Source organism: Sparassis crispa (genome assembly GCF_003851025.1).
Source record: "Sparassis crispa DNA, contig_000001F, whole genome shotgun sequence".
Classification (NCBI taxonomy): domain Eukaryota; kingdom Fungi; phylum Basidiomycota; class Agaricomycetes; order Polyporales; family Sparassidaceae; genus Sparassis; species Sparassis crispa.
Genome location: NW_020939748.1, coordinates 2,449,471 through 2,476,987, shown reverse-complemented (window position 1 = coordinate 2,476,987; position 27,517 = coordinate 2,449,471). Strand labels below are relative to the sequence as shown.

General features: G+C 52.8%; 10 protein-coding genes across 10 annotated transcripts; 5 read left to right on the top strand and 5 right to left on the bottom strand.

Moving 5' to 3' along the window:
- Positions 1-1,110: 1,110 nt before the first annotated feature.
- Positions 1,111-3,605, bottom strand: SCP_0208510 (hypothetical protein; the record flags this gene model as incomplete). The annotated part of the gene is made up of 3 exons (XM_027754763.1): positions 1,111-2,113; positions 2,167-2,490; positions 2,548-3,605. The coding sequence occupies 3 exons, from the start codon at positions 3,603-3,605 to the stop codon at positions 1,111-1,113; spliced, it is 2,385 nt and encodes a 794-aa protein (XP_027610564.1).
- A 549-nt stretch (positions 3,606-4,154) lies between these two features.
- On the top strand, positions 4,155-8,361 carry SCP_0208500 (hypothetical protein; the record flags this gene model as incomplete). Its single annotated transcript, XM_027754762.1, has 19 exons — positions 4,155-4,256; positions 4,315-4,444; positions 4,496-4,618; positions 4,669-4,807; positions 4,871-5,028; positions 5,104-5,192; positions 5,245-5,359; positions 5,409-5,995; positions 6,046-6,216; positions 6,269-6,398; positions 6,451-6,570; positions 6,626-6,755; positions 6,803-7,064; positions 7,131-7,236; positions 7,289-7,389; positions 7,446-7,482; positions 7,540-8,018; positions 8,070-8,296; positions 8,355-8,361. The coding sequence occupies 19 exons, from the start codon at positions 4,155-4,157 to the stop codon at positions 8,359-8,361; spliced, it is 3,213 nt and encodes a 1,070-aa protein (XP_027610563.1).
- An 85-nt stretch (positions 8,362-8,446) lies between these two features.
- On the bottom strand, positions 8,447-10,237 carry SCP_0208490 (2-(3-amino-3-carboxypropyl)histidine synthase subunit 1; the record flags this gene model as incomplete). The annotated part of the gene is made up of 4 exons (XM_027754761.1): positions 8,447-9,080; positions 9,146-9,692; positions 9,753-9,874; positions 9,942-10,237. The coding sequence occupies 4 exons, from the start codon at positions 10,235-10,237 to the stop codon at positions 8,447-8,449; spliced, it is 1,599 nt and encodes a 532-aa protein (XP_027610562.1).
- A 1,143-nt stretch (positions 10,238-11,380) lies between these two features.
- On the bottom strand, positions 11,381-15,896 carry SCP_0208480 (Niemann-Pick type C-related protein; the record flags this gene model as incomplete). The annotated part of the gene is made up of 7 exons (XM_027754760.1): positions 11,381-11,420; positions 11,473-11,636; positions 11,691-11,765; positions 11,826-12,865; positions 12,919-13,141; positions 13,191-15,737; positions 15,792-15,896. 7 exons carry the CDS (start codon positions 15,894-15,896, stop codon positions 11,381-11,383), a joined length of 4,194 nt encoding a protein of 1,397 aa, XP_027610561.1.
- Positions 15,897-16,135: 239 nt separating this feature from the next.
- On the top strand, positions 16,136-16,881 carry SCP_0208470 (hypothetical protein; the record flags this gene model as incomplete). The annotated part of the gene is made up of 3 exons (XM_027754759.1): positions 16,136-16,215; positions 16,273-16,328; positions 16,397-16,881. 3 exons carry the CDS (start codon positions 16,136-16,138, stop codon positions 16,879-16,881), a joined length of 621 nt encoding a protein of 206 aa, XP_027610560.1.
- Positions 16,882-17,458: 577 nt separating this feature from the next.
- SCP_0208460 (hypothetical protein) lies at positions 17,459-18,718 on the bottom strand (the record flags this gene model as incomplete). The annotated part of the gene is made up of 3 exons (XM_027754758.1): positions 17,459-17,483; positions 17,543-18,587; positions 18,643-18,718. 3 exons carry the CDS (start codon positions 18,716-18,718, stop codon positions 17,459-17,461), a joined length of 1,146 nt encoding a protein of 381 aa, XP_027610559.1.
- Positions 18,719-19,936: 1,218 nt separating this feature from the next.
- On the bottom strand, positions 19,937-21,762 carry SCP_0208450 (predicted protein; the record flags this gene model as incomplete). The annotated part of the gene is made up of 2 exons (XM_027754757.1): positions 19,937-20,147; positions 20,204-21,762. 2 exons carry the CDS (start codon positions 21,760-21,762, stop codon positions 19,937-19,939), a joined length of 1,770 nt encoding a protein of 589 aa, XP_027610558.1.
- A 187-nt stretch (positions 21,763-21,949) lies between these two features.
- SCP_0208440 (ferredoxin reductase-like C-terminal NADP-linked domain-containing protein) lies at positions 21,950-23,134 on the top strand (the record flags this gene model as incomplete). The annotated part of the gene is made up of 3 exons (XM_027754756.1): positions 21,950-22,519; positions 22,579-22,976; positions 23,026-23,134. 3 exons carry the CDS (start codon positions 21,950-21,952, stop codon positions 23,132-23,134), a joined length of 1,077 nt encoding a protein of 358 aa, XP_027610557.1.
- Positions 23,135-24,703: 1,569 nt separating this feature from the next.
- Positions 24,704-25,778, top strand: SCP_0208430 (Fe-S cluster assembly protein; the record flags this gene model as incomplete). Its single annotated transcript, XM_027754755.1, has 3 exons — positions 24,704-24,902; positions 24,961-25,656; positions 25,717-25,778. The coding sequence occupies 3 exons, from the start codon at positions 24,704-24,706 to the stop codon at positions 25,776-25,778; spliced, it is 957 nt and encodes a 318-aa protein (XP_027610556.1).
- A 403-nt stretch (positions 25,779-26,181) lies between these two features.
- SCP_0208420 (hypothetical protein) lies at positions 26,182-27,475 on the top strand (the record flags this gene model as incomplete). The annotated part of the gene is made up of 2 exons (XM_027754754.1): positions 26,182-26,501; positions 26,557-27,475. The coding sequence occupies 2 exons, from the start codon at positions 26,182-26,184 to the stop codon at positions 27,473-27,475; spliced, it is 1,239 nt and encodes a 412-aa protein (XP_027610555.1).
- Between the last annotated feature and the right edge of the window lie 42 nt (positions 27,476-27,517).

The following is a 27,517-nucleotide window of genomic DNA, read 5'->3' as shown; positions in this document are numbered from 1 at the left end:
GTACTAATAACCATGGCGATCAATGCTCTGCAAGTCAAAACTTCGTAGGGATCGGCGGGCAGCCACCACCAACCTTATGATCGCTTTCTCTACATGGAAGGCTAACTGTCGCATTCGGGGCGCTTCATCAGAGCCTTTTGGGTCACACATGCACAGGAAAGTAGGCTTGCTCCTCTGTCAAGTAAAGGGAAGCATAATGGTCTCCAATTGACGAGATATACAAGCGAAGAGCGGCTCTGATGTCTCTGAGACACGGAAGGCACATGACTACCTACTGACGAAAATGGAGCACAAACGGCGGCGACGCGCGAAAGACGTCAGGTATCGGCTGAAAGAAACAACGTCAACACGCAGGGGGATGGCACGCCCGGAAGGAACGCGTGGCACCGGAGAGGTAAGTGAAACTGAGGACAAACGATACGTGTGTGAAGTTTAGGTCGTTATACGATGTTTTTGGTGGTTTGGGAATGTGTGGCGACAAACGTGAAACAACACCAAAGAGTAGAGAAGCGACGTGAAGAACATTAGAGGAACGTGAATATACCGGCTAAAATTTGTACACGAGATACCAATGCAAGCAATGATATCGGGGCAACCAGAGAAACCGTCCATGAGGCGTGATATGTGGGAGGGAGCGCTCGGCCTATAGACAACGGTGGATACCTGCCGAGCTACCTGCCTGGACGCAGGAACGGGCAGATCGTTCTCCCTCGGAACAGAGTATCGAAAGGAAGCCGAATATATACGGAGTGCGATGACAATGCTGGTGGTGGTGAGCGATGGAACCGGTAGAGGAGGCATCCCTGGACAGGATGGATATGTCGTTGGAAGACGGGAGCCACGAAATGAATCGAAACGATGATGATAAAGACATGAATGAGACAGATCCATCATAGAAACAGGCTGACGCGACTAAGAGAGTGGAAAGTGAACATCCTAGCGCTGGCGCTGAGGTATATCCGAGTGGGTGATGGATTATTACACAAGTCGGCAGCCAGAGGGCCTATAATAACGAACGATGAAGACAAGGGAGGACCGCATGTCTTCGGCGAGATTCCGCGAGCATGGTCTATATTGTTCTGAAACTCGTCTAGGTGAAAGCACACGCTCTCACACTTGCAGGGAGGTCCTCTGCTGAGATATGATAGGGGCATCGTAGCACTTGGCATAGCGAGGGTCAACATTCAGCCAGCGGCTGACCGGAACATTCGGCGGAGGATACTGGCTGTAAGAGAATCGCACTTCACTATAACCTGGCTCGTATCTGCTCTGGGAATACGAGCGGACACGTCCCTGGGACGACCCGTCAATCGCCTGATGGTAAGAAAGCGACTGTGAACGCGAATGTGTTTGTGACAACGGATAGGTGTAATCGTAGGCGATATAAGGCGCCTGAGTCTGGAAGACGGGGACACCATACGCGGACACTTGCTCCTGCTTGGAAACATAGCCTGCCATCGACCACGTCTGACGATGAGGATCGAGCACCTGATGGAATGGCAGCGGAGGTGGGGGTGGAACAGCCATGATTGGTTGTACGGCCACATACTGCGCATGCGCTCGAGTCCCGTCACGCATAATGGGCTCGTCAGCCGATGGGCTCCACTTCGCCGGAGGAGGCAGGATCCTGTCCGCTTCCATAGCCTTCTCTTGCATCTGTGAGCGACGCGTAGAGCCAGCCCCGCTGATACGACGCCTCGGAAGGTACTCCTCTCTCAACGGGCCATCCTCGTCCAGATCGATTTCCAGCACGTCGACGTCATACGGCTGCTCTACCTCCACCTTCTCCCCTCTTCTCCCTTCGATACCCACGAAGATCGGTTCAGGTGGACAGTATGTGCAGATCTTCTCATTGCAGCACTGGCAAATCGCTGGAGCCTCGGCCTGAATCAGTGTCTCAATGGCCTTGCGGATTATCGTGTGAGGGTCCATCGATGGCCGAGAGATGGGCTGAGGACAGGATGACGACGATAGGGACGCATGGTATGACAGAAGATGGGAGAGCCAATCTGACCACTGCTGGGGGGAGATGGACAGATCGTAATCGAAAAGGTCCAGCGCCAGGGACTCAAGTCTGTTCAGGGACTGCACTGGCACGTGGGAGATCGTATGCCTACACAGAGAATTAGTCAACTAGTGCTATCGGATCTCAACGACATTACTCGCCAAGTCTTGTTGGAGAAGGTGTGATCGTCTAGCCATTTGTTCGCCAGCATGCATCCCAGGAGAATCAGCCGGAAAGGGGCATACGCCTCGATGGCATCCTGGTCGAGACTCATGCGGCCCTCGCCAAGGAACTCGGCCACAAAGCGGTTAGCCACGCCATTCTGGCTCCCGAGACCTGTAGGGCCAAAGAACACAGGCAAATGCACAATATACCACAGTGCCAGATATACGGCAGACGGCTGTAGCAGCGTAGACAGAAGCATGGCATGAGTTGAACTTGCGAGATGGCTAGGCGGCATGCTCGAGTAGTGCTTGGTGTACGCGCTGTCCAAAGAGTTTAGCAACCACATATGTGAATATAGACAAGAACGCGAGACATACGTAGGCTGGTATACAGGCGGTAGACTCGTCCCCGTTGTGCAAACTTTCCAAACGTATGTGGCGATCCACTCAGACAGCGGTTCAGCAAGTCTCTTGTAAGCGGTAGTCGCGGTGGGAGTGACCACAGGCTCTGGGACTGGCACCTGTACCTGCACATGCTGCTCGGCATGTCGATAAGCTTGGCACTCGTAGCACACATCGCCACTATAATCGTCGTGGTAACCATACTGCATCTCTCTAGAGTTGTTGACGGGCTGAACAGCATCGTAAGACATCACCACATGGGCTTCAGCGACTGCCCTATCAACGAAGTCTGCGAAGGGGGTAGCTGGCCCCATAGGGCTGGACGCAGGATCATGCATATCTGCACGTTCGGGGGATATATCCTCGAAGACAGGGCTGAACGCGCCGCGTTGATAGTCCTGCTCTATATAGAGCCCACTTGAACCGCCGTCTTCACCATTGTCGCCAAGTGGTGCAGAGCGGCCGATATCGTACTGGCCATAGTCCATGGCTGAATCAGAGTCATTCTCCATAGTCAGATCTTCATACTCCTCGTTGTTCGCGGATGGGTGGGTAGGGAACTGGGGGCCGACTTCGTACGGCCAACCATGAGTGGTTGGCGAGTAGATATCCATCCTGTGATCTGGTTCAACTCCACGATCGGGGTACATGTCGATGAGGGGGGATGAGAGGGCCAAACCGGCAGTGGTGACGAGGGTAGAGACGGGCGGAATGCACGCTTGCGCAGGTGCTCCTTTACTGACCGCTGCGTTCCCCGCAACAGCCAACCCTTCCTCAAAATCCTGAGGCACACACCCCTGGAAGCGGCCGATATCCTCCTCCCAAATGCGACGAGGTTTGTTTCTTCTCCACGATGGCAAGGAACTAATCCACTCCTCGCGCGTCGCGAGAGAGGGCGGAGGGCCTCTGGGAGGCAGGGGAGGCTGAGTCAAGTGCTGAAATACCGATGGCTCGTAATCTGAGTCGATGGACCGATTGGTCTTGATCACCGGGTGAGCAGGCTGCTTCGTGTAAAGCGGGACGGGAACTGGCATCTGCAATTAAAGGAGAACAGAAAAAAGGCAGACGGGACAGCTGAGGCGCAGCAGTCGAGGCGGCTGGGAAGAGAGGAAAGGATAGAAAGAGGAGTCGTAAGGTAAGTCGTAAAGAGCTGAAACGGCAGAAGTTGGTCGACGAGAACAATGGATAGTCGGCGAGATTGTGGCAAACGCACAGCGAAGGCGTGCCTTTTGAGATGCTCGAGCGGGGGTAGACTTGACGATGGACGTGGCCACAAGGCTACCTCTACGACCAACCAGAGAATCTCCAACAAGAGCAGACGGGGATGCCCTCTCCTGTCGACGTCGTCGTTGTCGTCGGGGATGAGGAGGAAAAAACTGGCAACGATGGACCGACAGAGGAGGGACCGTCGGATCCTGGGGGGCCAAGATGGTGCTGGACAGGAGAATTTCCCTCACCCTTATCCGTCTACCGCTGCTTATGTAATATTACCGCTGCGCCTTCCCCCCCACACCAGACGCCAAAGACTCAGGCGGTGGCAGCAGGCAGCGGCAATGGTCTTTCCTCAGCTCCCATCCTCCTACATGTCTCAGGATTCCCAGTCTCATGGCCAGACGCAGGTCGGTCTCGATTCTATTACCCTCGGCCAGCTCAAGGCCATGGTTACATCCGTTCCCAAACCAAAGGCATGCGTTCCTTGTCTCCCCCGCCCCATTCCATACCCTGACACCCGCAAGGGAACAGCAAACGTATTATGACTTCCGATACGATGACGAGGACACAGTCCTCAATGAGATCGAGGAGTTCTATTCTTACGTCGAAATGCCCCAGGTCGCGGAGAATCTCAAGGCCTGGGAAGGCTCCTTCACCGGAGGTGTGTCCCCAGCGCGTCAGTCGCGTCCAGTCGCGCTCACCCCACAGCCAGAGTGGACCAAGAGCTCGTTTGCGCAGCGCAAAGCGCATATCGAGCTTCTCCTTGAAAGTTTAGAGCATCGTGACACAGAGATCCGCTTCACCAACGCCCGTAGGCTCCTTTACGTCTTACAAGGTCTGCCGTGCCGCGTCATCGCGTATCAGCCGCTGACACACGCCCTGAAGGCACCTTTGCGGAGACATCATCTGCGGAACATCAATTGCATTGGATCTTTGAGAATTGTAAGGTCGTGCGCGCTGCCAATGGCTTGAGCAACATCGTAGAAGCTATCAAAATTGCCAGTTCGAAACACGATCTCCTATGGTATCATACTACCACGCACGCTAGCTTTCACTCTGCTGATATTCAATGATGTCTGTTTCATAGCAGCCTGTCGGACTCGGACGCTTCCCACTTCAACATCTCTCCGTCGGAAAAAGCCGACTTCATGGAAGAAGTTACGACCGAGCTATCGGTGTACCTCGGTATGCTATATCACATGGTAGAAGTCTTCAAGGGCTACGATGATTTTGCCGACGAGTTGAGTAAGTAGATTGCGTATCCCTTCGTGCCGATCTTATTCGCCACTCTTGCTTACTGTTCATGTCATGCACGGTTAGTGAGTTTGGATCCTCCCTTACCGGTTTACCTATTCAATGTGGTGGCCGGGCTGCGTGACAAGAGCGCCAAAGGCTACCCAGTCAAGAAGGTGACGCACCACGCCAATCATTCATAGGTGTCATCGCTCATGGCGCCTCTAGCTGCTTCTTGTCCTCTGGAAAACCTTACTTACATGCTGCGGCGGGATACGTGAAATTGCCCGTGTGAAGCAATTGTCGCGAGAGCTTGCCGGCCTCCCACTTGTCTCAGATGAAGGTAAACATCTGCTACAAGGAGATTGATGCCTGCGCTAACACCATCCTAGCCCAACCCATCAAGGCGTCTCCTCTGGACATCGAGACATTCCGTCAAGAAATCTCCATCAAATACCCAACTTTTACGCCTCCCCCAGCCCCGGTCGACATCGTTTCCCCAGTACCCGTTCCTGCCCGTATCCGCGTAGTCACCGCCAAACTCGCCCAAGCATATTCACCTATCCCTATCCGTCACCATTATGAGCATGATGAAGTCGACATCCAGCACACAGGCCTTCCACAGAACTCGCACGGGCTCCCATTCCACGCTCAATCCAACCAGTCTTTTCGCCCCGGACCTCAGCCCGCTACTCCTGCGCCGTCCCCGCCGCCATCGCCAAAGCCCAAGAAGCAACAGTTCCAGACGGATCAGAGCCGCCCATTCCTGTTCCCCTTCTCACGTATGACGAGGTACAAGGATGCACGGCTGGTCCCGTATGCCATCGACGAGGCGGACAAGCTGTACACCCGGCACATGTACGTGAGCCTCGCGCTTTGGCAGATGTGGAAGACCAGAGAGGAGTGCATGACCGCGGAGAGTGGACTGGATGTCATGCCCGGCTCGGAAAAGATCGCGGAGCCGAAGCCCCCTCAGGTCGTGAGTGCATGTAACGTATGTATGCGCGCTGTCACTAGATGTTGTTGCAGTCTTCAGCACAGGATGAGACTTCTGAGACCCTGCCCGACATCGTGCGTCTGGACGCTATGATCGCTGAAGCAGAAGCCTCCGTGGCGAAGGCGGAGTCAAGTAACGATAGAAAGAAGGCACAGCAAAGGAAGGAAGACCTTATGCGGTTGAGAAGAGTCGAGCAGATATATGTTAGTAAACCGTATTCTGCCAAATTTTGCGCCGTTGGCTTATTATTTGCAGAGTGCCGTACTGCCTGTTCTCTCTGGCTGGGTGCTAGTACTACTCAAGTTGCTATTAGCTACGGTCTCTGCGGCCACGGCACCCCCACCATCGGCCGCGTCGGCTGGCTTTCCGCCTGGCGTCCCCTCACGTCAGTATAGCTGTCTGATTTTTTTGTTGCTCCCTCTTGACTTGCTTTCTAGCATTAGAGCCTGCTCCGATTCCATCCTTGGATGAGATCGATGTCACACGGCATCGCGAGATTACGTCGAAGGCCGTGTCTGCAATCCTGCTCTTGACACTGAAATGGTTCAAAGTATCTCGTGCGTAGAATTGCTCGGGTCCTAGTTCCACTCTCACTTTTCACATACGGTACAGATGTGATGAAGTTTCACCATCTGGGACAGTTATTGCTTGACACAAACTGCTTGTTACTGATCTTAAAGATGTTTGGTCTGCAAGAGGTGTCGGTCACGATCGTTTCCAAAGCCGATGCGCCCGAGAACAAGTAAGTACCTCCAGCCGTTCACGTAGACCAACCATTCACAATATCAGCTTCTTCCGGTATTGTCAGACGAACTTTGCACGATCCATGCCATCCAACCGACCCGAAGATAACCTGCCGAAATCCTCCCGCCAGACTGTTGTGCAGACTCATGTCCTTCCGAACGGCCTGAAGCGCGACGAGGAAGTCGACGTCCTCACTGATTACTCGTGGCGGAATTTCTTTTCGACGATCAATTTTGCCAAAATTATGCAGAAATTGTCGAAGCACCGCTCGCACCGAATCCGCATGCTCGTGCAATACAAGAGTTCCGTGAGTAAATGGATTACTGCATACGTTCACCGCATTGCACGGGCTGATGATGTCTTCTGGTCGTAGGCTGTACTCAAACGGATGCTGAAAGTGCAACATCCCATGCTGCAGCTGCATGTGCTGAAGCTGCTTAAGAGTCAAGTTCCGTTCTGCGGGCGGAAATGGCGACAATGTAAGGGCACTGGTTTGGCTGCGGTTCTCCCGACTAAATTTGGTTGTCGCAGCAAATATGCAAGTCATTACTGCAATCTATTTGAATTGCAGACCGGATCTCAGAGATGAGTGGCTCACTGGTATTGAAGTTGACGATGTTGCAGACGCACAGGTATGTAAGCTTGAGAGGCTTCTCACATTACCTTCCATATCTGACACGCACCGCAGGCGCAAGAGCAAGCGCTGCGACATCTTGTCAAATTCTGTGAGTCCCTCCTCGGCACCGTCCGCAGCTCGCCAGCTGACCAATGATATTCCATAGACAACACCAAGAGATACGGAGCCGCAGCTGCACACCAGTCTGGAACCCACAGAAGGACAGCGAGCATTTCACATCATCTGGAAGGCTTACATCCGGGGCCCGAGCTGTCTGGTATCATCCGCCCGCTCGCAACGCCGAACAACGTCGATGCGGATGTATTTCCGCCGCTGCGCGCGCAGGCACCCGATCCGTCGATCTTCCTGCCCTACGTCACCGAGGACATTGCCTTCGAGGAGGAATACGAGGAGTACCTCTCGGACCTTGGTTGGTCAGATGAGCAGTACGCCTCGCAGCAGCAGGGGCCGTTGTTCGGCGGCACTTCGGCATGGCATCGCCTGCCCGAGTTCGCGTCAGATATGGCGGATGGAATTAGTGACAGCGAGAGCATCGTATCTATCGGAGAACTCGGCGAAGAGGCGCGTTTGGACTCGGGTAGGGATGACCGAGAAGTTCCTGACGAGAATCTGAATAACTGGGAGGTGAGTCTAACCTGTTAGTGCCGATGGATGCATTCTGAATACATCATGTAGCATATGAGTCCCAAAACCATGGCTGCATTGCAGAAGTCACCGGCTCATGGTCGCCGTTCCAGTTCCGGAGGCGGTCTTCGTCCTGTGCTGCCATTTGAGCTCGATGAGAGCAGTGCGATAGACGATGAGAACGAGGAGGAAGAGCCGGAGTTGGGAATGATACCACGGGATTCGTCGGGTCCTTTCCATGCGGGGGCTGGTGTTGACGAAGTGGAATATGCTTATGGGTGAGTCAGGCTATCACTTCATCACCTGCATGAAGCGTGGAACTAATGGTGTCATCAGGGTATAGCGACTCACATGGACTGCAATGTGCAATTATTACTCTTACTGATATATACACCTTGGAATCTGCGGTGCTGACATGAATTAACACGTCAATACGCCGCCTTTGCTCTCGCTACAGCCCATGGACTGCCAGCCTCGTAAAAGTCCATGCGGTATGCATCCTTTCTCGCTCCCGACTCTGATGTTTCATCTGCATGAGAATCATCCATCCAGCCGACCGCCTTGCCGACCGCCACCGCCGTCTCGTAGGGAGTGAGCAGCGGCTTGTCGAATGCATAACCCCAGTCGATGGACAATCGAGGACATGAAGTTTGTACAAATGCCGCGATGTGCGGACTGAATAATGCCAGCTTCGCAGGTGAAAGCTCGGACAACAGGATCGGCATGTAAGGTATCTGCGTGCGAGAGGTGCTGAGCTGATGGGTGATGGCCTGGAGCTGCCGGAAGCTTCCTTGTCTCCCGAGGGTACCTAGGACCACGCCCCAGAGTAGCGTATTATTCTGGCTGCTAACGGCCATGTCGCCAATGGGAGATGGCGAGGAAGAAAACGCATCAATACTCTGCCGCGCTGTTCGCACCGCCTGATCCCGTATCGTCCGCATCTCTGTATGGTTATACCTTTCTCTCGTGAGCTTCTTGGAGTACGGATCGTAACGGAAAGCGGGTACAGATGGGTTTGCAATCATGATTGATTCGAGGTGGAAGCGACCATCGCCCAAGTAACTGTTCGTAAGTGTAAGGGAAATCAGATACCTGAGATAGTGGACAAGTCAAACAAAAACTCGTACATCAAGGCATCGACGTCCCCCAACTGTGGTGCCGTGCACCCCAGGATCTCGCCTGGAGATAGAGGCTTTGAACGTGGTATCGTAGCGTCATATTTTCCCGTCCACAATCTCGGGCGACCAACGGCGGATGTTTGCTGAACAGCGTTCGACGATCCCTCGATTATCCTTGTGGGTGCTAACTGCGGATCCACGTACTCCACGGTCAAATCATCCTTTAGCCGAGACAGTGCCGCTACAAACTGAATCGTAGAGACCAAGGCGAGGCGAGTGGGCTCGTATGAAGATAATAGACCATTCGGAGAGTCTACCCCAGTATCGTTCATTTCATGAGATGAATCGGGACCTTCGATTCGGAGATGTGTCCCTCGTGTTAATGGGTTGCCAGCAGGGATGTCCTTATCAGTTTCTTCTGAATCCAAGAGGGCCTCGTGAAAGCGTCGACGGTCGTTTGGGAAATTCAATCGGATGGTTTGCCCCAAATGGGAAGAGTCAATGGCAATCTCAACGAACACATACAAAGTCTTGATTGTTGTTTGGTCAATTGGTACTGGGGAAAATGGAAAGTATTGGAGCGCATTAACGCGAAAGACTGCCACTATGTGCTAACCAAGGCAGCTGTGTCCATAGTGGACGAGCATATCGCATCCTAAAGCTACCGCGGTGTAGTCGTCGATGCAACACGCGCCATACGTGACGTCTCCCATAATCACGGTGAGAGCATCGGTAAATCTACGAGGATGCCCAGCAAAATTCAGCTCAGATACAACGTTCAAACCGACACAAAGCATCTCCGCACCGTTCAATGATATCGGCAATGGTACATGCAAACATCTGTAAGCCTTCCGGCATCTGAAGGGCAACCATCTGGGCGTTGTTCTTCCGTACATGGTGGATGGTCTTGTGGATTTCAAAAGAATAATTGGAAGGAAGTTGTTTGATCGCGGCGTTCAATTGCACATCAGTGAGAATGTCTTCGGGGATCTGATTCGCGACAATAGACGACATGCCATGTTTCGTAGGAGTTGCATGTTTGCTACCAATGAATCGTTTACGTGGTTTGGTGGCATTGGATGCTTTGATATTCGACGACATGATTTTGTGCACTGAGATGATGTCGGCGACAAGATCAGAGTCGGCCCATGATTCTTATCTTATCTCGTGACTGCTTGGGCGCGGGGAGTAACGCATCAGCGTGACACCCTCGCTTGCTCACTGACCAACATGTCGACGAGAGGACGTTCAACTTCGCCGCACCCTCTTCATGATGGAGATGTGGACATGGAGAATGGCAGCGGGGAGGACAAATTGGATGCAAAAGTGGTCATCATCAACAACCTAACGCGAAACGTGGTCGAATCGCACCTACGGACAATATTTGGCTTTTATGGAGAAATCACCAAGCTCGACCTACCTGTCTACGGAAAATGTTCGTCTTCCCAACATCTCATCGGTTTTCTGCCTCATTCTGATTTTGTCATTAGCCGGTCAAAACAGAGGGAAGGCTGCCTTGGAGTACGCCGACCCCGCTTCTGCTCACAAAGCCGCCTCCCATATGGGCGGGGGTCAGTTGGATGGCGCCGTCTTAAAAGTCGAACTTTCAGAGCTGCCAGTTCGCTCACGCTCGCGCTCACCTCGCGTCCCCCTACGTTCTCGCTACGGTCGTGATAGACCAAGGTCGCTTTCACGATCCCCATCACGCTCACGTTCTCCACCTCGAGGATACGCGCGTAGGCCTCGCTACAATGACACTTACCGCGGCAGGCCATATGCTCGCAGAGGCCCTCCACCAAGAGATACGTATCGTCCGTATTCACGTTCACGTTCTCGCTCGCCTATCAGAAGGGGAGTAGATCGTCTAGGACCCAGGAGGCTATCTCCCAGCTATGAACGCGGTGGAACAGGCTATCGTCGTCGTTCCAGGTCTAGGACTTATTCCGTGCGCTCAAGTCGTTCGCGCACGAGGTCACTCACTCCACGTTCTCGCTCTCGTTCCTTGTCCTACTCTTCATATTCGCGATACTCGCGGAGCAGGAGCCGTTCGCGGTCGGGCAGCAGAGGAAGGAGGAGTTTCAGCCGGGACGATATTAGGGACAGTAGATCGAGGTCACCTAGAGATTAGGACTGTCGGACAGATCCTCTTTCTTGTGCTGTATATAGTCTCAAAGGCATTCCAGGGAGTGCATAACTGTATTATGCGGCATGTGTTTATACATATTGTCCATCTATCGGGCCAGGTCAATCGCTAGTGATAGAATCGTCATCTGCAAGGAATGGTCTGCTTTCACAAGTCAGTAATCAGCCGGCCGAGCAATGGAGGGGGCACGGACGTGTACTCGTAGTCGTTTCGTATTGCGTGAGACATCCATTCCTCGTCAGCTTCCTGGAGAGGAAACCCTGGTCCTCCGGCCAAACTGAGCACAACAGGGAGAAGTACAAGACCGTGGAGAGCACCTGAGACGATCAGGGTCATCCACATCCGGAAGTAGTAGATCTGTCCAAGCATCAGATTTAATCAGAGCGAAGTGACTCGAGACAAAGAACTGACTTCTAGGAACTTAGAGCGTGTCAGAGCAAGAACACACATCCCGATCAGTTTCGTGAATGTGATGCCCGATATGACCTGTGCATCATTCGTGTCATAAGTCACCTAACGACATTGAAATGTTTTGTGGAGGCTTACAGAAGGACCAACATCGACCAACGCTGTCCACATGCGTTCATCCCGCTCCTTCTGCCCAGCAGGATGGTCTACTGGTAGTCCGGAACCGGCACCCATGAATGCACGAGCGACGTGTGCACAGAACTCCACAGCAATGCCCAGTGAAATGACCAAGTTCACGAGACTGATTGCATTCAGCATGATGCCCCAAACACCCATCACTCCCATAACGCTGGTAACCGTCAGCGCAACAACGCCTGTGACAATGGTTCCTGTTCGCCATGAACCCAAAAGCAGCGCAGTGACCAGCAGCACCGCTGCCAAGCCAAGGCCCAGGATTTGTTGAGTTATGGCAACGATGTGAGCATACTGATCAAAAAAGACGTAGTGTAGCGAGTAAGGGAAGACCGACATCCCGGTTTCTTTTGACAAGTCATCAGCGATGCGATGGGCCGCAGCGAAGGAGTTGATCAAGTCCTCCTGCGACTTGAGGGGCGTATGGAATGTGCGGAAGTGAGAGGCAACAACTTCGTCGCCATCCGGAGACAGCGACAGAGCTGTTCCAAACGAGGTCTTCCCCGCAAGCGGGCAGTCCTCCGTTGTGGGTGAATTCAGCCATTGACGAAGATAGTCCATGAATTCTTCGCCCTCAGGCAGCCCATCCATAGTGATATTCCACTCCGGTTCGTGATTTGCGTAACACATTTGACACAGTCTGGGTGACTCTGAGTCCCTGCAGAACACGCCTGGGTCCCTCTTACGCACTCGACAGCATCTCTCCTTGAGAGGATCGAGCCAATTCATGAAGTCGTCTATCCAGGAAGCAGTTGGTTCAGCGATGAATGACGAATCTCGCCGCTTCCGCTCTGCCTCGAGGACATTGGCTATTGACGAGTCTTCGCAAGTCGTGAAGCGTCCGCATAGCTGCTGTTGGCCTGATCGCCGGGCAATATCAACATCGTGCACCACAAAATACACAGGGGGACCTATGTCAAGATAGGCATCCACGTTGTTGAAGTATGGTATGAGGTAGGACTCTGATGGCAGGGCCAGTCGTTGATCTACGAGGAGTTGATTTCAGTTAGATCTCAACAAGGCGATCATTTAAACTCACCAAATCCTAGATGTATGTGTTGGATCGAGATGATTGAAACAACGAAGACTCCTCCGAAGGTCAGTAGGACCACGCCTTTGACAATAGGCCGCAGCAAGAATGGAGCATAATGGCGACGAATGAACCGCGCAATAGTCCCGAGACCCCCTCCTGACGGAGGCTCATCAGGTAACGAAATTCTGGCTGGCATTCGTATGCACGGGAAACAATCAACACGGCTAGCCTATGAGAGGGATTACTCTCAGTTAAAAGGAGTCAGCCATGAGACTCACCTCGACTCGCTTCAAGTCAACTACCAATGCACTAACGAACACAGTCACTTGTAAAATCGCGTTCAATAGCACACTTCCTGCTGCATACAGGGCAAAATTCCGAACAGCAGGCATGGGCACCAGCGCGCCCAATGCAAAAGCTACAGTCTCGGTGACGGAGCTGAGCAGGATGGACGGGCCCATCTTCGCCAACGTCCTCGCGATACGTTCTTCAGCGGACAGATACAGCGGTGTGGATACGGCATCAACGGAGTCCTCAGGCGAACGTAGCGAATCGAACTGCGAGCGGCTACGCCCCTGAGTCGGCGACAACGGTGTAGTGTATCCATAGCCTGGTGGCGCCGTTGCAGCATTAGGACCATGCAGGAGATTCTGTCGGTCGAGTTCGTGCACAAGTATGAATACGTTGTCGACGCCGACGGCAAGAACAAGGAAAGGGATCACTTCCGCGATGATGAGCGTCACCTTCACTCCTACAAAGGAGAAGAATCCAATGGACGATGAGATGGAGAGAATGACGAGAGCAATGCCAAACAAGCCAAGAGTGAATTTGGATCCGACGAACAGTTTGCGAGGAAGCCGTGGAAAGAAGCTTGGAGTGTTGCGAGAGTCGATGGAAATGGTCGATGCAGAAATGTCGGGGCTCCTGAAAAGTCTGGGGAGATTGGCGGCCCAACGTGTTAGAGAATCTATGATACTGTCTTCACGGCCAAGACCAGCACCGTTGCCCAACGTGAATGACACATAGAAGAACATGGCCAGGTACGAGAGCACAACGATCTTCACGTCGGTGTTCGTGCTCTTGTTTATCTCTTCTTCGAGCGAGACACCAGTCGACCACGCGATCTCTAGTCCGGCCTCCTCAGGAATGCGCTCGCCGAGATTCTGCAGATACCCGCGCAGTGTCCGCTCCCATTCCATGGCTCGCTCCTGCTGTTCTCGATCGAGTGAATCTGAAACGACATAGGTGACCACAAGTGCCTCTGCATCCAAGAATCTGTCTGTGCTATTGCTGGCCGGGAGGCCACCTAGTACATATTGTGGTCCCAAGGGCTGCTGGAAGTCCGGAAGACATTCGACAGGTGAGTTTGCGCAAGTAAGGAGATGTGAGGCCCACGTGCCGGGGTCGTACATTGACAGATCGTTTCCAAACCATGCAGCAACAGACTGCACGACGCAGAAGCCATCAGGCCCAGCAGGTTTGAAACACACGTCTGATAGGGTATAACCGTTGGGAGACGAGCGCAATGCGCGGATCTCAGCCTCAACGTTGAACCAGTACTTCAGATGCTCCCAGGAGAGCACCGGAGGCTTGCTGTCCATAATTGAATCATTTGTGGGTGAGTCAGTTGAAAGGATCGAAGACGACGCGATGGGTGATGAGGTGACGAATATCTGCTGTGGACGGTAGAAAGGACCGAAATGCTCGTCAAAAAATTCTTTCTGCAGCTTGCTTTCGGAATCTGGAGCAACCCACAAGCGAACGGGATCGGTCTCGATATCGAACTTCTTCCAACCCAGATTAAGTAGTCCTATCAACGTGAATACCAGTGCAAACGTGAGCCATGGATATGATGCTGTGGCGAGGCCAAGACGGTAGAAGAGACGACGCAGCACATTGTTGAGACGATATTGTCGTGGTTGGACAGTCTCTATGGGATCCAATAGTGATGCACCACGACCTAAATTTCGTGATTCTGACTGTGTTCCAGTCGAGTCTTCTCCGTCAACGTACGGTGCGAGTGATGAGGCGCCGACTAGTGTACGTGCATGAGTGCGAGGGGAGACCAGATGTTCGGATGCAGCGTCGGCAGAGAGCGCCACACGTTCGTACGACTTTTCTCTGCGTTTCTTGATTGTGACTTGTAGCACGTATCCAAAGAAGAACGACGCAACTGCGAGTGAATACAAGAGGATGAGAACGAACGTCAGGCATGAGATGACGCCAACGTGGCATATTGGTTCTGCATTCGGTGGCGGGATATATGGAAGTGTCTGACAAACGTCAGGGCAATCAATGCACGTACACCGACTGGCGAGGTCATTGTCGGCGCAGTTGCGAGGAACGGTATTGAAGGGTGACATTGCCGGTGGAGAAGTAGGTGGATAATTGATTTGGAAGGGACTACCCATGGCTTTCTCGTCCCCCATGAACTTCAGAAATGCGGAATAATTCTTCGCACCTCCTCCAATGAGGTCCATGGCATAGCCATTCATGTTGCCCACCTTGATGTTCTTGCAGCTATCGTAGAATCCTTCGCCGAACTGTTCTGTCACAAAAAAATCGACAGATTTTACAGCCTCCTGATCTGTGCGAGATGTCTGGGTTGCAGTAACGTTCAGGAAGGTAGCTTGGTTTGGAGAGCATGTGAACGAGCAAAAGAAGTGACGAAAATTGTTCCGACATGCGGGACATGTCGAGATAATATTCTCTGCTGTTCCAAGGTTGTCGCGTAGGGTCTCTAGTTGGTCTGTGGTACAACATGTGGGCCCTTCTGCGTATTCAGCACCGCAGAGTGAGACGAGGAGGGTACGGTCTACATCATTCTACCGTAATGGCGTGAGAGATCAAAGTGGAATATAATTGGAGATGCAGCTCACCTCAGATGCAGGACCATCGTAAGGGCAAGGTAAAGGCTTCCCGAACACATCCTTGGACCCGCAAGAGCCACGCATAGCGCAACGTCCCTCGTCGCCGACGCGCATGCTGGACGGCACTTGCATGTCCGCCATTCTTGAAAAATCGGACGGGTTATAAGCCTTCGGTTTCGACCTTCACAAAAGCCAGTGTGGATGAAGCGTGAGGGAAGCAGACTTGCCGCGGAGCAGGCAGTTGCGCGGTGGGAGACTGTATGACGTAATTATGCACACCAACGCGTTCACACGTGATCGAGAGAGCTCATGTGGGAGAGCGCGACGCACAACGCTCTCTATCCCGTACTCCCATGTCGTACCCCACCAAGCGTCTTGCAACCAACGACGCTGTATCCGCTCAATGCGCATCCGATGAACAACCCAGAAACGGGTGCGTATAAGTCTTATACTGAGCCTCCGTCTCACGCCAATACGCGTAGCTGTCTAGCATCGACGCAGACCTCGCCATGCGTCTTCGGAATATGGCATCCAGAGTGCGGAAAAGTGAGCCTGTTAACTGTCTGTGTTGCTTATAGCGTAATTGACGCGTCTGTACCTGTCTTCTCTGGCAGCAGTTACGGAGGGTTACACCGCCTCTAGTGCTCCCGTTTCGCCGAATATCTCCTCGTCGAAGGCTAGGCTGCCATTCACCCAGTCTATTCCATTCTTGTCTGCGAGAGACACGTACCGTGACGTGTATTTGTCTCGGGCGGATGCCCCTTCGCCGTGCCCCAACAAGCGGAAGCACACCATTCTGGAGGAGGCGGAAGAGGAGTTGTCTGACGAGGACATCGATATGGTCAACGATATGGATGACGATGTCTGGACAGGAGACGCATCTCATTCCGTACCTCACTCTTCAATGTTGAACGTGAGGCCGATGAAACCTCTCAGGCCAGCCAGACTGCGTTTGACGGGCACTCGCTCACTCCCTGTCGGCATCTTTCGCTTTACCGACGATGCGAACGGCGAGAGCTCTACTATGCCGACATCACAGTATGTGGAGGAGGATTGGAGCAATCACCTTGCGCCCTCGTCTGGGCCAGCCCTGACGTGACGGATCCCATTTGACATTATTATTCGTATTCTATTCGCCCCTGGTGGACGTTGTCCTGATGTATAGTGCACGGCCGTAACATGTCACGCCCAAGGATTCCCTGGATTCCGCTGTATACTTAACATTATTTCCAACGTGGAACTGAACTTCGCTGCTTTTCCGCATCTTATTTAAGCGAACGGCAACTAGGTACCGCAAACTACGACGAGTCATCGATCGGGGCGACGATATTATTATTCAATCATATCATAGGCGAAAAACCACAACGTGATTGACCGCGAGAAATTGAAATGAAAGAGATGGTTGATGAAAAGACGATATCGCAGATGAAGTAGGTGGAAACAATGCTAAAATTGACAAGTGGTGTGCTAGTAATCGTCGATACAATGCAATGATATCGATACAGTGCGAGGAATGAAAGGGACCAACAATCTTACATAGTTCAACAATCAATATCTCAGGATTTGCCAGACACCAGACCAAATGCGAAAGAACAAAACAGATGAGGTAGACAAAAGTCAGGAGTTATGATGGGTATCGCAATATTGTCCTCATGTGTAGGAATGTCATGAGCGTTTCACCAAGCTAAGCCAATGCTCTCTCTGATCGACCCAAATCTTCCTCAGTAAGCGTGAAGAACGAGATCGCACGAGTAACTCACCGTATAGAGACACTCTCGGTCCAGCTCTGCTCTTCTTCCCATACGTTTTCCCATAGCGCCTCATCGCCCAGGTCCAGTTGTTCTTGCTCAAGACCCAGCAGCCGCAGATCTATGTCGCACGCAGAAGCAGCAGAGACGCGCGCCGATGCGCACTCGTCGTCCGTTTCTTCAGGGATAGCAAAGAGCTGAGACCCCGGCACGCGGATTTGAAGACTCGCGCCCAGTTCTCTGGCGCGTCCCCATCCCATGTTCAATGACTTCTCAGCATCATCGTAGTACCCTGTCATGATCTGATCATAGTGACCCACTTCCGCATCCAAAGTAGACGTGATGATGCGCGCGTCAGCATCGCCATCGTCCGATCCCATCATCAGTCCGAGTCCAAGCACAGCGCTGACCGCATCGACGTCTAGCTGACCGTCCCTGACGAGGTCCTCAAGCTGCCAAGTGCCAGATGTGGAACCGGACAAGCTATTTTCCATTTTGATCACAGTGCCCATAGTGGGAGTACTAACGCTTGCGGTAAACGAAGTCGAGTCAAGCACCACAGCATTGCGGAGGGGCGAGGGACCAATGGTGGGACTACAGCTCTTTCTCCTCTGCTGCTGTACGCGTTTCTGCCTGCCCAGAACATGCGGTGAAATAGAAAGAGAAGGCGGAGAAATAGCTATCTTCGGTTTGGATGTGACGTTGAGCGGGCGTGTCGTCAGCGCAAGTGGTTTGCGTTCGTTCCTTACGACGGCGACGAGCTCTAGAATATTTGGGGTCACCGGGGGCGAACGGTGCGTAGGTGACTGCAGGTATTTTACCGATGTGCACTCACCATTGGCGCCCCATTGTTCTGGGTGAGCGCCGCAGGATCGGGGGCGGTTCGGGCTGTACACTGGAGCGGGGACCGGCACGGATGGTGCTTCAAAGACGGAAAACGTGAGCGAGCTGCTGGCTTGAACCTGAGAGCTGGAGAAGGCGACGCTGAGTGAAAATTGTGCAACATCTGGGACGGAAGGCGTATTCGGAGAAGTAGGAGGTGTTTCAAATGGGGGTGCTGGTTGGGCAAATCAGATCATGTTCATCAATCCAAGAAGAGTGTGTGAACATACTGGGCGAGCTGGATCTAATTCCAGACTGATCTCCGTTAGAATTTCCGCCAGAACTTGTCGATTTCTCTTGGTGCATGCCGGGCTCCCCATACCAGGATGACAATACCGGCTCCATGATTTGCATCAAAGTTGGAGAGCGTAAGGCAGGTATATAGGCCGCAGGAGGGTGCGGAAGCATTGGAGTACAAGGAGGAGACGAGGGATGGACGGTCGCGCAGCTCGTGATGTCAAGGTGCGGCAATGGAGAAGACATGTCAAGGTAGGACGCGGAAGCAGTCCTTGAGCGTGACTGTGAGCGGTACCGGCGACACGAATTCTTCGTGCCACCGCGACTGGTGTTTGTCGAACCATCCACGGTACGGGGGTACAGGATGGCGGATATCGATGAAGGCTTTGACCCCGTGCGGGAACGGTTCCGTGCTTGACGTTCAAGTCTGTCTCTTCGGCATTTTATTCTTGTTTCCCACTCAGGCGATCCTAGAAAGCCGACCAGATACCCAGTTTGAAACGGTCTCTTCCCCAGACTAAGACCAGAAGTGGAAGAACCGGACATTGATGCCGACTTATTGTCCTGAGTGTCGCCTGCATGAATGGACTGGACTCTACGATACCATAAGTATGTGTACTTGAGTAATACAAGGACTGGAAATGGCAAGAATGCAAAAGACAGCGCGAATGAAGATATAGGTGGTGCCTGGAGGGTTGTTACTGGTAACGCGTGGGTTGAGACAGATAATGACAGTACGCAGGAGGCGAGGAGAACAAGCATCGCCAGAAACCTATGTCTTCGCAGGCACTGTGCAGCTCTAAAATCTGATGAAGTTGATTGGAGACTGGAGTCCAAGAGGTGTCGCCGCAGAATCCAACAAATTACAGTGTTGTACGCAGCACTAGTAGTACAAAACTTCTCACCCAGGTAGTGCAACAGGTCTGCGAGCAAAGCACTTCAATAAGACCAGTTGGAGCTATAAGATAGACTCAGAAGGGCCCGCAATTCTGATATCAAGGAGAAAGAAGTTCGCGAGGAATTGAAGCCAACATGATGTTGTCAAACCGATCGATCACGTGTTTGCGTTGAAGGTACCTCGAAAGGCAGGTGTTTAGATTCGCACTGCTATTCTAAACAGGGATGTGACACTATTTCATTGCACTCTCCTCCTAATGAAGATCCTCATGGTACGTTTGACCTGCTCGGTTCAGAATGAATTGGTGCATCATCACGGTGGTATCTTATGGTGCAGGGATGCCAGACAATAAAAATCGCTATGACAGACTGGTACAATTAGGTCACTCACTACGGCCAATAATCTTCATCGACGGCAATTCTGGCCCTCTTCTGTGCAGGCTGCACTCCATGTGTTATACGCATGTGCCTCTTCAGTAGGTCCTGCCGCACGAAGCTCTTCTCCTGGACGGGCGCACAGATTGGGCACGAGAACGGCTTGTTTCCGGCGTGACTGCCCTCGTGACGTTTGCACTCGTTCTTGCGGAGGAAGCGCATACCACTATATGAGAGGTAGATTCAGAGACAAGTAAACTATTTTTGGAACGAGAAACTTACCAGATCCCACAATGGAACGGACGATGTTCGACATGCGAGCCCACATGTACAAGGATATGGTCCCGTCGCTTGTTCCTCTGCGCGCAGCCGATCACGTAACACCGATAGTCCTCAATGAACTCCCCGCGTTGTGAAAGTCGTCCTGCGTAGACTTGTAACCAGGTCTTGTCTAGTTCGAAACCGGGGTTTTCGCGGCGATACTCGTCCGCACGGCGGCGCAGGTCTTCGAGCTCAATACCTTGATGAGCATTCAGAACAGGGCTTTGGAGTTGCGGCTTGGGCCGGGGCGCCTGAGCCTGGGGTATATAGATATCTGCAAGCGGCACGTGGTGGGGTTGACAAAGAGTCGGGGGATTGGGTGGTACGAAGCATATGGGCGGCGCTGCAACCTCTAGTCCGGCTGCATGGGGTGTGAATACGTTCGCTGTCATGTTTGTCGCCATCAGATTACCGGGAGATAAACTCTGTCCGACGGCGCTCCCACGACGGTCTTCTTGCTTCGTAGCAGACAAAACGGACACTATAGCGCTGATGAGCTCGTCGGGAAATTCTGCCTTAGCCACGACTTCCCCCGAACGATTGGTGGGAAGTTCTGGGCTCGGGGACGGCGGATAGCATAAATCTGCCATGTCGGAGAGCTGTGGAGAATTCACGTCTTCCGCCTTGATGTACGCGCTAGGCCCCATGATATCGGCAGGGTTGACACCTAGTACAGGACCTTGATCCCTGGCAGCAAGCTCTAGCATGTTCACGTCCGCAAACAGGCCCACGATTGGTTCTTCGGAACAGCGTGCGTCCCCGTAAAGGGGAGGAGAAGACAGAGAATCAAGTATGTCCGTCATCTGATTCTTGATGGAGCTCGTGTGAGAATTGTCGCTCAGGTTTCCTTCAGAGCTACAGAAGGACAGAGAAGGCAGAGAAGACGAGGCGAAGGGGGAATGGGCTCTGAACTCGAATGTGGGACAATCAGAGTAGGCTGCTCCTTCGTAGCTGTCTGCTAGAGGGTAAGCAGGATCCTTCCGGTTCGCATTGCTGCTGCGGTCGTCTTTCTCGACGGACTCGGGAGGTTCGAGAATGGGGGAGGAACCAATGTGACAGATATCCCTTAGCGAGAGATAGTTGGAGCCATCTGAGATGTAGTCCGACAGCGAGCCCGGCAATGGAGTGAAGTTGACTGCAGGTATGACGGGGGAAAACACTGCACCAATGGGAGTTGCGTAAAGAGGTCCTTCGTAACGAATACCCAAACCAGTAAGCCTAGATTTAGATCTGCCTGAATCATCTCTCTGAATCCAGGAGTTGAAGGTGGGGAAGCTAGACTGCGCTACGTTGGGCTGGAAGTCGAAGTCGAACCCGACAGTTTCCCCGAGAAGAGGCAGACGAAACGCTGGGGAAGGAGTACCTGCTCCAGGACTAGAGTAGGGTTCGTATTTCAGAGCTATGTTGTCTCCTATAGAGGGTTGCGTCGCCGGCGTCGCGGTCTGCTCTGTAAAAGAGTGGGCATTGGTAGTGATGTCGTTTGTGTCGGTTACAAAGCTATAGTCGTAACTGCGTTTCATGCTCGTCAATTAGTCGTTATAAGATACAGAAATAATAGGATGTGAAATCGTCCCGAGGAGATTAATAGGGATGGGTAGGGTATGAGGAGAACACACTCGAGCGCGCCGCTGACTTCAACTCGAACTGCTTCAATCACGTGATCGCGATATTCATTCACCTAAGCGCCGACGGGCTGTTTCACCTCAGATGCTTGTCTGGAAGGCTTCCTCTGTCCGGTCACTCAGCATCCCTCTCAGGTGCATATTTGGCCGACAGAATTCAACAAACTCATCCATATATGCCCCGAAAAGGCGTCCATCATTCGTAATTTACGGCGTACTCGGCGGTGGTGCTGTTGCTACAGCATACTTTTTCTGGCCGGACATTTCTCGCTCGGCACCAACGTACTCAAATGCGCTGCTCTCTCCTGTACATTTCATTCCCGTCACGGTGTCCTCTACCGTAGCATGCGCTGACCCAAACAGTCGCCTCATAACCCTGACCGTTCCTCCTCAATGTCTCCCGTCTCGCGACGAGTCCGCCGTGGGACCCGTGTGGTCCATCTTCATCAAGGACGATGATATCCAAGTGGAACGACCTTATACGCCTCTGGAGGGCATTGATAAGGAGGGCCGGATGAAGTTCTGGATCAAGAAGTACCCGAAAGGCGAGGTCGGGCGTTGGGTGCACTCGAAGAACGTGGGAGACAAAATTGAGATTAGAGGCCCACTAGTTACGTGGAAGTGGCAGGAGAATGTGTGGGACGAAGTTGTCATGGTACGTCAACGGATCTTGACCAGTTTCAACTCTGCGTTCATTTTCCACGGCGTGGACAGATTTCCGGGGGCACCGGAATAACCCCGTTTTGTCAACTGCTGTACAATACAGTCCTGCAGAACCCTTCAAACCCTCGGAGGACGCGATTTACGCTTCTCCATGGTTCATATACACCAGCCGAACTCCCTCCGCCCGCTATGCTTGAGCCTCTACTTTCGACGGCGCAAACACATCCTGACCGCTTCAAAATGTCCCTTTTCGTGAATTCTCTGGACGGCCCAAGTCACCCGTCGCTCTCGTCTTCTGCCTTCCAAGTCGGCAGAATAGACAGGGGAGCGATTGAGCATGCTCTGGGGATCGATAACGGCTTTACAGTCTGGTGGAAGGCCCTGCTCCGTATGAAGACTCCCGCGGATCGTACCAAAAAGACTCTCTTTTTGGTCTGCGGTCCGGAATCGTGAGTTCTCAGAATGTGATCTCGTCATGTACTAATTCGCTCCGCCCAGCATGATCAACAGCATTGCAGGCCCTTTCGGACGGAACTTCTCCCAAGGCTCTATCGGCGGTGTGCTCCAAACTATGGGCTATGGATCACACGAAGTATGGAAATTGTAACGCGCCTGTGTATAGACCAATTGGGTACGCCACGCCACTAGACAGACTGGGGACGAGTTTGCAAACAATAACTGCTACTATCTTCCCACTCTTACTATTGCCGATTTCAGTAGGACTGTCGCGGCGGCAAACACACACAAATTCGCGCCATTCCTACCCCCAACTTTGACCTCTGATATCTCTCGAACGGTTGGGCCGTCTTCCTTGATTCTTGCACGGTTGGACTCCCCTCATCGATGTGCAGGGCCGGGTAACGAAAAATCTGGCAATTTCCCACTAGTTCAAGTTCGCACATTTTGGCCCCCTCCGCCGCTCAGAACTCGATTTGCATGCGATGGAGACGTGGAACGGGGATAGAAATGGCTGGGCTATGTTTGGGTGGGCAGTATGGTGGGCCCCGTATGTGTTTTCTATGCAGTCTTGATGTTTTCTGTTCACTCTTACCATCCTGCCGCACCACCCCTCACCCGGCTGCACCACCTCCTTACTCTACTCAATTCTGTTGATTGTGATGGTCTGTCATGTTGAGTTAACCTTTCATACATACTATGGGATGTGGTCGACATTTCTGCATGCGTGAGATGCTCGGGCTGAATGGCATCAATGTACCTGTCTCTTCGGCTACGAACATCAACCACCTTCCTACTACAACCACTACATTTCCCATGCCACTTGCGAAACCATTCTGAAGATTTGCAGTGGGTGCTGGCATATTCTGCTTGAAGCAAATGTGGCTGGTGAACTGGTTGTGCACAAAAGACAAGCAAGGGTTTGCCGCGTCACAGGCAGCCACAACATAGATCGTGATCACATTCTCACCATGTATACTATTGCATCATGCAGAATGCACCACTCTGAACATAATTACACCAATAAAACAAGAGTCCCATGATATGTAGCAATTCCAAAGAAGTAGAGAAGGACTCGGTGGTGCGGCAGGATGGTAAGAGCGAACAGAAAACATCAAGAATGCATAGAAAACACATACGGGGCCCACCATACTGCCCACCCAAACATAGCCCAGCCATTTCTATCCCCGTTCCACGTCTCCGTCGCATGCAAATCGAGTTCTGAGCGGCGGAGGGGGCCAAAATGTGCGAACTTGAACTAGTGGGAAATTGCCAGATTTTTCATTACCCAGCCCTGCACATTGATGAGGGGAGTCCAACCGTGCAAGAATCAAGGAAGACGGCCCAGCCGTTCGAGAGATATCAGAGGTCAAAGTTGGGGGTAGGAATGGCGCGAATTTGTGTGTGTTTGCCGCCGCGACAGTCCTACTGAAAACGGCAATAATACCGGGCCTTTGGGACAAGACCCTCTGGATGGAGGGTCTTGAGTCGAGACTAAGCTGTTCCAATGGATACCCGATACTGTTGAGTGACGGTGGAATTTGCGCCCCCGGGTGATGGGACCGATGGTGTGACAAAAATTGTACCATTTTGTGACGAAGTAGCAAATGACTGGACTTCCGATTTGTCATCCGCCCCCAAGAAATCTCCAATCGGTTTATAGTCGCTCAGGCTCCTCTGAAATCTTCATCAACAACCTCGCCGTTGTTTCTCGTCGACCATGTCTCCCGCGGCGATATATGTTTCCCCTGTCGCGTCTCAGGACCAGCAGAAGGTTGCAGCGGTCCCGATCAAGGGACCTGCTCTCGCCATCGGTTCTCCTGCAACAGCGGCAGATGGCAAGTACCAGTTGCTTATTACCAGCCTCGAAGAGACCAGACGCGTTGAGAGACAGATGGTGGACAGGTTGCTGGATGGAGGTGCACGCCGTCTACTTTCGACCATGTTCTTAGCTGACTGTATACGGATCGGTGACAGCTACGACGCTCACACCTTCGAGTTTTGCCTCGGTCCATCTCTCACTCTCCCCTTCAGAGTATGATGCCATCGCACCCAGGATTTCCGAGCTCCTCGCGCAGGTGCTTACGGGTCTCGAGCCTCTAGGCACGCTGCACGTTCTCAACCTCTCCGCTGCTCTACCTAACCTTCCGTCGGAGCTCACCCTCTCTGGCTTCACGGTGTTGTCCGTTATCCCCGCGGAAGACATTTTGATTGCGCAGAAACCTGCACATTCCATCGGCACCTCGTTCTCTGCCAGAACCGCTCCTGTTTCTCTGCCTCTCCGACGGAAGATTGACTCGGAGCGTAAGGCATCTAAGAAGGCGCTATGGACTCTAAACGCACCGTCAACACCTTCCATCGATGCAGAGAGCCTCCTTACGCCCCAGGACCGTGAGCGACCGGCGACGTGCGAGCCTATGACTCCGGGGGCGCCGCGGAGGAAGAAGGCGTGCAAGAACTGCACGTGCGGTTTGGCAGAGCTGGAGGCTGACGAGCTGGCGCAGACCAAGGTTGTCTTACTAGACGGTGCGGAGAGTGGCCAGACGATGGAGGTGATGCAGAGTGAGAAGGAGCGACTGATCGCAGCTGCAGCTGGAGCTCCTAAGGCGACGAGCAGTTGCGGGAACTGCTATCTTGGAGATGCTTTCCGGTGTTCGAGCTGCCCTTACCGCGGTACGTTGCGGTTTGTGTCTCCTGAATTGCATATACTCAGTGTAGCATCCATTTCTCCAGGCTTGCCTGCCTTTAAGCCCGGAGAGAAAGTCGAGATAGATTTCGGGATGGATGACATTTAGACTGTGGATCTGTTTGCTTTCTTCGTTTGTATTGTTGTACATCCAACATGTTGACTAGCAATATTCTGTATTATTCGCCGCAGAGCGCGTTCATTCGTTGTCCAGAACTTCGACGTTCGAGTCGAGATTCCACGCGAGTCACGTGCCATCAAATTTGTTGCGAGCGCTCGACACGCGCTAAATTGAAGCAAGTAGTACTCTCATGGCAGAGGCTGCAGGAACGGTTGCATCTACCAGCACATCAAGTTCACAGTCTCCTATTTGTGTGATTTGTACGAATGACGCTGCCATTTACACCTGCCCTCGCTGCTCCGTCCGCACATGCTCTCTGTCATGCTCGACGGCTCACAAGTCTCGCGGAGAGGGCTGCACGGGGATCCGCAACAAGGCCGCGTTCCTGCCGATGAACCAATATGGTTACATGGCCCTTATGGACGACTACATGTTTCTGGAGGATATGGGCAGGAAAGTCGGAGACTGGGGCCGTGAAATTGTGCACGGCGGGTACACAACCGGCGTGGAAGGCGCGCGGCGGGGAAGAGGAGGAATGGATGGGAGGGGCAGAGGAAGGGTCAGAGGGCGCGGTAGAGGAGGATCGGGAGCACACACAAGGACGAAACGGGATGTCCTAAAGATGCAGCTCGACTTTCGGGATATTGAGATAGAGATGCTCCCGAATGGGATGGAGAGACGGACACTGAACCAGTCAACATGGGATTTCAAGTGCGCACATATATTTCACTGGTATTTTGTCTGTCTTAACCCGTCCTGCCTGCAGAAACAGAACCGCACTTCTCACCGTCGAGTTCAAGATACATTCTCCAGCAACCCCGCTAGCTCCGTCCTCTCAACCCGATCCACCCTACACACTTCTCATACACCGTAACAGCCTTGAGAAATCGCTTCTTTCGATCTTACAAACCCACGTATGCGAACGCAGCAAGTCCAAGAAGGACAAGGCTCCCCCTTCATGGGTCGCACCTCTCGTCTTCCCCGACACTGACGTACCCGACGGCTTTGTCCCACCAACTTGTGTCATGCGCACTCCAATAGACCCACTTGCCTCTCTCAGCGCTCAGTTCAATACTTCCATGCCTCGTCCGGGACATATTCTCTGCGCCGGATACTACAAGCTCGATCCATCGCAACCACTGTCGTCTGTCCTCAAACACAAGAACTTCGTGGAGTTCCCGACCGTGGAGGTGTTTGAAGATGGCGCATTCCAAGGTACGATTGTCGACGACCACGGAACAGTCCTGCGCGATACGGAGGAAGAGCGCAGGCCAAAACGACGGAAGTTGAACGTCAAGGAGGGCAGGAATGCAATCAACGGACTTCTGGGAGGATACGGGAGTGAAGAGGAGGGCACAACAGAGGAGCTTAATGTGCTGGATATGCTGGGAGGATACGCTGGAAGCGACGATGAGGGTCCGGGAGAGGATGGGCACGAGCAAGTGGACCGTGCTGGAGCATTAGCATTAAACGAGGGTTCAGCGGAGGAAGAGTTATTCGACGAGGATGCCGAGGGAGAGACAGATGACGAGGTCGAAGGAGACGCACAAAACCTGGCAGCTTTGCTCGAGCAGCTACGACACGCTGGCGCCCTGCGCGATCCCGCTGCGGACGGAGTTCTGTCACGCTTTAGTGATGCCGACGAGCAAGTTGACTGGGGAGAGTCTGACGGAGACGAGGGATGACCTTATAAGCGCTGTTCGCTTTCTCATGCATATGAATGCAGC